Source organism: Rhineura floridana, chromosome 2 (assembly GCF_030035675.1).
Source record: "Rhineura floridana isolate rRhiFlo1 chromosome 2, rRhiFlo1.hap2, whole genome shotgun sequence".
Taxonomy (NCBI): Eukaryota; Metazoa; Chordata; class Lepidosauria; order Squamata; family Rhineuridae; genus Rhineura; species Rhineura floridana.
This window is the reverse complement of record NC_084481.1, coordinates 185,912,203-185,923,143: the sequence shown is the minus strand read 5'-3', so window position 1 is coordinate 185,923,143 and position 10,941 is coordinate 185,912,203. Positions and strand designations below refer to the sequence as shown.

At 41.2% G+C, this 10,941-nt stretch overlaps 1 protein-coding gene across 1 annotated transcript; it reads left to right on the top strand.

The window, feature by feature from the left end:
- Nucleotides 1-4,945: 4,945 nt before the first annotated feature.
- On the top strand, nt 4,946-9,795 carry SPTSSA (serine palmitoyltransferase small subunit A). The gene is made up of 2 exons (XM_061611626.1): nt 4,946-5,141; nt 8,633-9,795. Exons 1-2 carry the CDS (start codon nt 5,039-5,041, stop codon nt 8,734-8,736), a joined length of 207 nt encoding a protein of 68 aa, XP_061467610.1. The 5' UTR covers nt 4,946-5,038; the 3' UTR covers nt 8,737-9,795.
- The last annotated feature ends 1,146 nt before the right edge of the window (nt 9,796-10,941 follow it).

Genomic DNA, 10,941 nt, shown 5'->3' with positions numbered 1-10,941 from the left:
TGCCTGAGGACTGGAAAGTGGCAAATGTAACGCCAATATTCAAAAAGGGATCCAGAGGGGATCCCGGAAATTACAGGCCAGATAGCTTAACTTCTGTCCCTGGAAAACTGGTAGAAAGTATTATTAAAGCTAGATTAACTAAGCACATAGAAGAACAAGCCTTGCTGAAGCAGAGCCAGCATGGCTTCTGCAAGGGAAAGTCCTTTCTCCGTAACCTATTAGAATTCTTTGAGAGTGTCAACAAGCATATAGATAGAGGTGATCCAGTGGACATAGTGTACTTAGACTTTCAAAAAGCGTTTGACAAGGTACCTCACCAAAGACTTCTGAGGAAGCTTAGCAGTCATGGAATAAGAGGAGAGGTCCTCTTGTGGATAAGGAATTGGTTAAGAAGCAGAAAGCAGAGAGTAGGAATAAACGGACAGTTCTCCCAATGGAGGGCTGTAGAAAGTGGAGTCCCTCAAGGATCGGTATTGGGACCTGTACTTTTCAACTTGTTCGTTAATGACCTAGAATTAGGAGTGAGCAGTGAAGTGGCCAAGTTTGCTGACGACACTAAATTGTTCAGGGTTGTTAAAACAAAAAGGGATTGTGAAGAGCTCCAAAAAGACCTCTCCAAACTGAGTGAATGGGCGGAAAAATGGCAAATGCAATTCAATATAAACAAGTGTAAAATTATGCATATTGGAGCAAAAAATCTGAATTTCACATATACGCTCATGGAGTCTGAACTGGCGGTGACTGACCAGGAGAGAGACCTCGGGGTTGTAGTGGACAGCACGATGAAAATGTCGACCCAGTGTGCGGCAGCTGTGAAAAAGGCAAATTCCATGCTAGCGATAATTAGGAAAGGTATTGAAAATAAAACAGCCGATATCATAATGCCGTTGTATAAATCTATGGTGCGGCCGCATTTGGAATACTGTGTACAGTTCTGGTCGCCTCATCTCAAAACAGATATTATAGAGTTGGAAAAGGTTCAGAAGAGGGCAACCAGAATGATCAAGGGGATGGAGCGACTCCCTTACGAGGAAAGGTTGCAGCATTTGGGGCTTTTTAGTTTGGAGAAAAGGCGGGTCAGAGGAGACATGATAGAAGTGTATAAAATTATGCATGGCATTGAGAAAGTGGATAGAGAAAAGTTCTTCTCCCTCTCTCATAATACTAGAACTCGTGGACATTCAAAGAAGCTGAATGTTGGAAGATTCAGGACAGACAAAAGGAAGTACTTCTTTACTCAGCGCATAGTTAAACTATGGAATTTGCTCCCACAAGACGCAGTAATGGCCACCAGCTTGGACGGCTTTAAAAGAAGATTAGACAAATTCATGGAGGACAGGGCTATCAATGGCTACTAGCCGTGATGGCTGTGCTGTGCCACCCTAGTCAGAGGCAGCATGCTTCTGAAAACCAGTTGCCGGAAGCCTCAGGAGGAGAGAGTGTTCTTGCACTCGGGTCCTGCTTGCGGGCTTCCCCCAGGCACCTGGTTGGCCACTGTGAGAACAGGATGCTGGACTAGATGGGCCACTGGCCTGATCCAGCAGGCTCTTCTTATGTTCTTATGTTCTTATGATTGAGTCACCATTTGGGGCCAGTTTTCATCCATCATAGTGCCTTGTTGGTTATTTACAGCTAGATCTTTTACCTCTTTCTGAGAATGTCGAGATTCTAAGGAGTTAATTTTAAATTCTTCATAGATAGATGAGGATTCAAGTGGGGGCATTGAACTGGAAACACTTACAGCTGAGATATTAGTTTCCCTCCCCTGTATCGCTGAGTCAAAGAAAAAAGAGTTTTCCTCAGCAGCTGTTATTAATTCCTGGGCCAAATTAAGCCCCGTCCATTCCTCAGCATTTAGAATCCATGCCAAAGAATTATTTAACATCCAATCATTAACATCATTGTTATTGTTCGTTGTAGTTTCCATCTCTTTCCTCTGCCTCACTTCCTTAGTTGTCTCTTTTGTATTGTAAAAGTGTGTTATCTTGGTCTGCATTCCTTTAGTTTGTAAAGAATCTGTGTCAGTGCACAGTTCTATTCCAAGCTCTTTACATTTTTTCCTGGTAAAAACCATCCTTTTAACTTTTAACTTTTAGCTTGGTAAATGAACTTCGACTGCAGCTGCAGCAGGACTAAAAGCTTAATGTCTCTTAAGATAACACAGTCAAAACAGAGATCAACTTCAAAGGGTAAGAATAAGAAAGTATTTATATCCACAGGGATTGATGAAAGCATAGTCTAATATAAATCATGACAAGCTTTTGTTAATTATTTGTCAGTTGTCTAATCATTAGAAGCATTTGTTTGGATGCAGATCTTTACCTTTGTGGGAGTTTTAGATCGTCAGGCGTGCTCCCCACTTTGTGTAGAAGTTCGTGTAGAAGTTCAGCTTTTTTTTTTTTTAAGTCCTTTAAAGTTGGCAAGTTAGGAGGTTTTTCCAGATATCAGTCCTTAACTTCAATGCGCCAAAAGATATGTAGTAATAAAAACTCCTACAAGGGCCACTCCGAGCATGACAAACACGTCTCTACTAGGCGGTGGCCAGATTAGATCACAGAAGCCATGTAATAAGCTTCAAGCCTAAACTTGAAGAGAGCTAAACTTGAATCTTGCCTGTCCAGACCCAACATTCTAGCCCAGAGTAGTTCCATGGCAGATTACACATCTTGCCCACAAAAAAGATCTACTAAAAGGCAGATAACTGTTTCCTTCTCTCTGGTGTGGCTTTGAGATACATCTCTTGTTTCTGAAGAGATTTTAATCTGAAGAGATTTTTTCAGTGTTTTTATAGCTATCTTTTTATAGCTTTCCCCTAAGCAAAAAATAATTAATTGTGCATTTGCTTTCACTAGGATAGTAAAGACTTAGCTTCTCAGTCATAAAACTATGAAAATGTTAAAAGCATAGAACTAAAACATTGCATCTAAAATCAAATATAAGGGTAAAAACAAAAAAATAATTAAATGCACTGCTTTCATAAATAAACCTTTTTCAGCTGACCAGATTTCTATGAAGTGCATATTAAAGCAAATTGTTTCAGATTCACCAAAGTAAGCATTTTATCACAAACCAGTCACCTAAAAACCCTTTAACTGAATTAGTTTGAATTTTGAGTAACTTGATTCTAATCCAAAGGTTTGGTGTTCCGTATTTATAACATACTGATTCATCTTTCATGGTTTGCTTATACATGGCAAAACAAGACACTGTCTAGTTGCTATATATTGCTTGATCTTTAGTCATACATCTGACACAGGCAACCACTAAGGACTATCTCCTTTAAAGCAGAGAAGTTTTAAAGCTTATACATCACTAATGCTCCTCCACCCTTCTGTTGGTAGGGATGTAGAAGAAAAGGCTGGAGTTGAGAAGTAGTGGACATCCATCAGATTAATAAAATAAGTCAAAATATTAGTCCTGATCTCAGAATGTTGCTATTAGACATTTTTTTTATCAGTGAACATAAGGTTCTTTTTCATGAGATATCTTGTCCTAGTTGTGTACATGGAAATTGTTCATATGAGAAATGTGTAGTCACTTAATGTACAGGCTGTAATCCGTGTATTTAGGAACTTGCTTTACTGGAAAAATGAATGCACCAGTCATCATCCAAAGGACTGACAAACACTTTGAGTTAGTGCCGCCTTTTACTTTTGCCATCTATTGATTTCCTGAATGTTGTTTTATTACCTATTGTGAACTGCGATGGAAATTTGTAACTGAAGTGTGGTATAAAATATTTTTTAATAAATATAATGCTTTTGGAATTATCTGATCCATCGTTTGCAGAGTAGTGGTAGTGGTTGTCTATTACAGCATTCTCTTACAGGGAACCGCTATCACTACACTGCAAATGATGGATAGATAAGATTATTTCAAAATCATCATTTATTAAAAACATTTTGTACAATCCTTCAATTGCAAATTTCTAGGGCAGTTCACAATAATAACATATCCCTTAACTTATAACTTCTCTTATGGGCATTGTTCATTCTTTTAGCCTTTACCCTTCTTTAGTCTTATCTTTGTTGTACTGATTTTTTCCAGTAAAATAATATAGAATCATTAACTGCTAAAGATCCTCAGCAACTGAGGCATTGCCTAAATTCCAGAGATTTGCAATCCAGAGCTCAGGCAGATGTACAGGCAGGAGTTTGTTCCACACTGAAAGGTGCCACCAGCTCTGGCTTGCCTCAACTTCATCTCTTTGAAGGTGGGGACTGTCATCTAGCAAGGTAGCTTCTTCACCTTGTTATAAATGACAGGAAAGTGCATTCCCTCAATGTCCGCCTCCCCTCCGTCGATAAAATACTGTGCTGTAATAGCTTCCATTAAGCATGTCATGTCTTTCAGTTTTTCTTTGAATATTTCCCCGCGCCTTATACCACACTGTTTCTGAATGTCCTTCGGGTTTCAGATATCATTTACCAAGTGGTGGGGAGAGGTAGGGGTTCATTTGCTAGCTAACACCCTTTGAACATTTTCTGTGCGTTTGTGAAAGATCAACCTTGTGTGAAACAGCTGTTTTGTGGTGGAGACTTGCCAAGCAGAGGTTTCAACTTGTGAGTCTTGTGGCTCCGTTTTGCCCGTGAAAGTCACAGTAAGTTTAGAAACATGGAAGACTCCTCAAGCGCACAGGCGCCTCGTTGCCTCGCACTCCGACGCGCCCCGTCGTCCTACACTGCAAGCCTATACGTCTCTACTCAGAGCAGGCCCTGCTGAGTACGGTGGGGCTTACTCCCAAATAAGTGAGTGTGGATATGTACGGAATGCATCCGACCCCGATTGCAAAACGAAACTATGAGCTCGCTTCCTCGGTCATTAATCGACACAGAAACTTTGCGTCTGTTGCCCTGGGGGATTGGCCCGGCCTGCCAGTGAGGGGCGGGAAGCGGCTTAGCCAATCCGCAAAGAAGCTGAGCGTCAAAGCTCCCTCCCGCTTCACCACCTCCCCTCCACTGCCTTTCTGCCGTGCCTTGGCTGCTTTAACTGCCTATCTGGGTGGCGCACTCTTACGCACAGAGGCAGTGCCGGGGAGATGGCGTTGAACTCGGCCTGGAAGCAAATGTCGTGGCTCTATTACCAGTACCTGCTGGTCACCGCGCTCTATATGCTGGAGCCTTGGGAACGAACGGTGTTCAGTATCCTTTTATTTTGTTCCGCTGAGGGACCCGTGAGGGAAAGGTTGCTGGGAAAGTTCCGGTTAAACTGGGTGCGCTGCGCTGCGCTGGGCTGGGCACAGCGGATGGGGAGTTGTGGCGCTGGAAGGTAGAGGGAGGCGACCGCCTGGCTTTGGCCGAGAAGGAAGGCCGCGGGGCTCCTGCGAGCGGTGTGTGCGCAGTGAGCTTTAAGGGACTTGGGGGTAATCGGAGTTGTATAGCAAACCTCAGGTTTGGGGCGGAAAAACATAGATGTTGGCTTTTCAGTCAGGCCGCCTCCTTCCTGGAGGGAAAGTCATGACGAAACTTAACGTGTGTGCAGTATAAATATGCTTCCGCCTTGCTCTTCTCCCCTCCTAAAGTTCAGAGCGATTTATATGGGGCTCCCAGAGAAACATTTTTTCTCTTACTGCCCAGGTTTACACCTCCTTACCTTTGCCATTGCTATCGGGTTAGGTACTGTACTCCAAGGCTAATCGCTGTTTGACCATGGGAGGGAAGGCACTGCCGCCAACAGGTGACTGCTGTCGTTTTCTTCACTTAGCTGCTTAGGATGGATTCTGATAACTGAGAGTGCTTGGGATGGCCCTAAGTGGGTGTGCACTGGAGTAACAGGAACAGTGAGGAATAAAGTACTGAGGTGCTTCTGCATGACTTCCCAAATTTCTCAGTGACCAAGATGAGAAGTAAATGGGGAAGGATTTTGAGGGTAAGAGGCTTTAAGTGCATGTAACTTGAGATGCTATGTTAAATCTCTTTGGGAGGTGTTAAAAAGGCCATATTAGGTTACTGGGTGGCTGTGCCATTAAGGTTTATGTGGCTGTGGTTTGGGACTTTAAAGCATGTTGGCTTTGGGTATTGTGTTTTATCCTGCCCTCTTTTAATACTGTTGTTGCAGATTTATTGATTTTACACTGTTTTATATTGTATCACTGTATTTTATTAATTGTATTTTAATGATTTTGTACGTCGCCTAGAGTGGCCATTGGCCAGATAGGCGACACAGAAATTAAATTTATTATTATTTATTATTAAGAAGACACAGTGTTGTGCTGCATGTTGTAATTGAGCATGAATGGATTTGAGGGTGGTTTTTCACCTGTGTGATGAACAATTGGGGCTGTAATTGCTGTGGTTTCCTGTGCATGATTCACTTCAAAACAAGGTTGAGAATTTGTGATGGAAAAAAAGCTTTTGTGCAATTCATGAGGGATCAAACCAAGCTAATGAAGGAGAATGTTTCTTGATATGTTACTATTTATGTGCCAGAAACAAGGCCAAAAATCCTCGTCTGCCTGCTACATACCATGGTTTTAAATCATAAGGACACTCTTCACTTACGTTGCCACAGTCTAAAGAGAAACAACATGGTGTGCCTGCCAAGAAGTAATGCACTCAGTATCTATTTCACAGGACTACTAGAGTCTTTATACTGTCCATCTTTTTGCTACTAATGAAGTAAAGTGTTGGATGAACCACCATTTCCTACTTCCTCTAGACACACTCCAGCTAGGGATTAACTAGCCTGATTAATCAAGCAGTTTTAAAAATTGATCAGTTGATAGCTTAAATGGTGCAGCACTACCTAAAATATCTTTCTACCCTGTCCCTTTCCAGTGGAAGCAAATGAGAGAGAATCTTGCAGGTAAGATAAAGCTAAATGGAGATCAGATATGAACAATGGTCTTTATTACAGCTAAATCACTTTTTTGATTCTGGGATCACTGTCCCATTCAGCCAACGATTTGTGCTTATCTTTTTTTACTAATAAATTTTCAAATGGTTCATTAAATCAAATAAAGGATGATAGCTTATTGCTGATTTCAGTTATGAAAGTATTCTGTATAAAATATCAGTTATACAGGTTAGGCCCACTAGGCCATTTGCATTGTGAAATAGCTCCTGTGCTTGCAGTCTACTGACTCCTTTGCAATTGACACCGTTGTAGCAAATAATCTTTTAACAATGCTGTGTGCCTTGGTTTGGGCGCAGGCTGATACCACATGCTTCCAGCAATATAACCTCACAGTTCCTTCAAACCTGTAGCTGGCCATCAAGGTACACCATTACCTTGTTAATGGTGGTATTCATGTATTACTAGCTTACTTTGTTATACTGGTATGACATTTGCCTGCAAAAATAATAATGATGCAATACATATACTATGCTGCCATTGGTACACAAGTTGTGTGCAGCTCATATCTACATGGTGCATTACTGGATCTGCCTGTGCTGGTGACCAGGGAGCAGCTTGCTGCTGGTAACTGGCAATTGATGACACTGACTATATATTGTCAGATGGTTATTCTTTGGAATTAGTGTATTGGTCAGCAACTGGTAGTTGTCCCAAATCAAATTTGGCCTAAATTTGCTAAATCTCAGTCTGTCTTCCCTCCTTTCTTTTGCTTGGGGGATCCTGTAGTGAGGAGTCCTAATTGTTTCTTTTCCATGTTTCTGAAGTCACCATCGGTGGGGCTGGGAAAAGTTGGTCCTCTCATTTTGTGAGTGTGCACACCTTGATCTCCTTCTCCTCTTTGTGAAATATGTTTTAACTGCCACTGTGGCATCTTTATCTACCTGCATAACTCCCACCACCACTCTGGTTCTGCTTCACGCTGGCAAAACTATTATGAACTAGACCAGTGGTTCCCAAACATTTTTCCTTACAGACCACTTGAAAATTGCTGAGGGTCTTGGCAGACCACTTAATGATTTTTCTGCTTGTTGTAGCAATTGTAATGCACTGTGCTAGATGCTGTATGATTTTTTTAACTGAATTCAGATTAACTTTCTTAATACTAGCCCCCCATTAACTTTGCTGCTAAACCTCTCCACACCTTTCAAGAGCCTCCTCTCCCCCTGTCATTTCTGGTCCATCCTGCTCACCTTTTTTGGCAGACACTGACATCTAAGAATGATGGAGCAGGTGCCGCTCCCACTGTTCTTCACAGATACATCACAGACCACCTGAACGAAGCTCATAGATCACAGTTTGGAAACCCTTGAAACAGACTACACACACTCCCTACTTCACTTACATTGGCCCCATTCTGGATTCATGTCCTGTAGCTGTAATTCTGTACCAACCTGGATTCCACCCAAGAGCTGGTTTGTTCGGCCTCTTAAACTGAGCAAAAAGGAGAAGAGATTGATGAGAAACAGAAGAGAAATTTCTGTTGCCAGTGGTATGCAAATCAGGTTTATTTCTGGCCTTATCCAAAGCTATATGCATTAGTGAGGCTTAATGAAATCCAGCTACTTCAGCTTAACTGGTTCAATGATTATGCTGAGTTTCCAAATGTAGTAGTGTTATTAACTAGTATAGTCTTAATTTCCCCAGTTAATATTCTGTGTTAGGCCAGCTGACTGTACTTAAAACATGTTTATTCTCACTTGAGACATGGCTTTATAGCATTCTTGAATTGTGACTTTAATACACTGTCAATATGTGGTTTTCCTTTACTGCCATTCAGATTCCATGCTAATATCCATCCTTGGAATGGCACTTTATACTGGCTATGTTTTCATGCCTCAGCATATTATGGCAATATTGCACTATTTTGAAATTGTGCAGTGAGGAAGAATGTCCTAAGTAGTGACCAGTCAGAAGGTGAAGAACTGACCATCTACAATTAAGGAGTTCTACAAGTGACAAAGCAAGCAAGATGTGATTGTATCCACAACTGGCAGTCACCACTAAGGGATGCAACATGGCCTTTTTGGTGGCATTTTTTTCTTTATAAGATTCCCTTGTATAATAATTTGTCTATTAACATTGTGATTGTTTGTACCTTTGATATCAGTATTTTCTTAACTTTGTGACAGTCCCAGTATTACACTGTAAAAGCTTTTCTTAATGTAACAGAGTACATTTTGCCTTCTATTTTTAATCAAAAACCATCTTATTAAATGGGGCTTAAAGCTTTTGCTATTGTATGGTATATATCCATCTGGGTATATTTCTAGTAACACATTTTGTAAGAAAAAAGTGTTTAGATTCATATGGAGATGTGGATATATTCATGGAATCTTACAAAACCTTGTTTGTAAGACCTAACTCAGGTGCTTCAATTGCTATCTGGACTGTTCAGCTGAATATTTGTGTATCATTCTATTTTGCTTTAGTAATAAGTGGAAAGCCTTTGTTCCATTTGAAGAAGAATATGACCACCTAGCATCTATGTATATGGAACAATATTTTGTAAGGAGAAAGTGCTGGGCCTAACTCTTGTCTGCACACAAAGGCTTAGTTTTATGCATGCCATCTGGAGTTTTGTGATAACATCTTACAGCTGCTATTATAGCTTCTAACTGTATATTGTTTCCCAAAGAGCATATTTTAATATAGACTGAATTTAAAGACCATGGCTATTGCTGTTGTCTATAGTATAATCATGTCTGTATTATGAACCCTTTATTGTAACTATTGTTCAAACTCCTTTGAATACCCAGACCAAATGACCAAAATATAATGTTTGAAGTGAACTTGAGTTGAAAACAACAGCAATAAGGAGCTACTAGGCTGAAGTCTTGTCTTAGTTTTTATAGCCTTTTTTCATATTTGTATTCTGAAACGTAAGATAGCAATTTTTAAGGTGGGGGTTATTTTTCCCCCAAAATAAAAGCTGAAAGCATAGTTGATGCCTAATGAGTTGTTGCTTTAATTTTAGGAGACTGTATTACAGGATAGGGATCCTGTGGCCCTCTAGATGATGTTGGGCTCCCAAACCCCATTAGCCTCAGCCAGCATGGCCAATGGTCAGGGATGAGGAGAGTTTCAGTCCAGCAACATCTGGAGGTCCATAGGTTCCCCATCGGTGCTCTATTGAATAATACTCTTTCAACAGTGCTCTAGAGAGAAACAAAATACAGTAGGGCCCCGCTTACTGGTGCTTCACATTCCGGCGTTCCGCTAATGCAGCAGCGGGAAATTCCCCCTTTTAAAGCCGATTTAGTGGTTTTACGACATTTTCACGTCATTTTTGCGCGACTGCCCCATTATAGTCTATGGGTCCCGCTTTACGGCGGGGGCCTGGTCGCTAACCCGCCGTATAAGCGGGCCTTACTGTATGTTATAAAATAATGTGGTGGGAGGATAGTCCTGGCTCTCAGTTAGTAGAACAAGGTCTGAGCTGGGAGGCCTCTGCTTCAAACGTCGCTTGAGCTCTCAGTAGGCAAGCTATTTCCTCTCGGCTTAAACCCCCAATTTTCAATAAGGTATTACTGACCTACCTTGCAGGGTTATTGGAAAGACTGCTTGGAAACTGTATGTACTTTAAGCACTTGAAATCAATGGAACTAGTTCTAAGCCTCATTGTTTTTCATGTGGAATTTAGTCCCAACTAATTTTGCTGCCCTGGGCTCCTACTGGGAGAAAGGGCGGGATATAAATCGAATAAATAAATAAACTCTAGCTAGGTTGGGGCCATAGTTATTAAATCATGTGGTTTAATGTGTAGTTTAAAGGAGCTGAGATATGCAATCATGTATACAAGCATGGATTCAATTGGAAAATTGGGTTGAATTAGATATGTCGGCAGCAGATCTGTGTGCCAGAAGGGGATTCATTGGATCCTCTTGCACTAGGGTGCAGTGCACTGGGGTGGGGAGAGGGAATTGTAAAGAGCAACATAGTTATGTAGGGGGTAGGGAGTTGAATCATCCCTTAACAGCGTCAAGACATTCCCCGCCCCTTCAGTGATCTTTGTCACTGGAAATAACCCTCCATCAGGCAAAAAGCAAGCTTTTTCAATATGTTTTTGTTAAAAGGGATAAAAGGTTC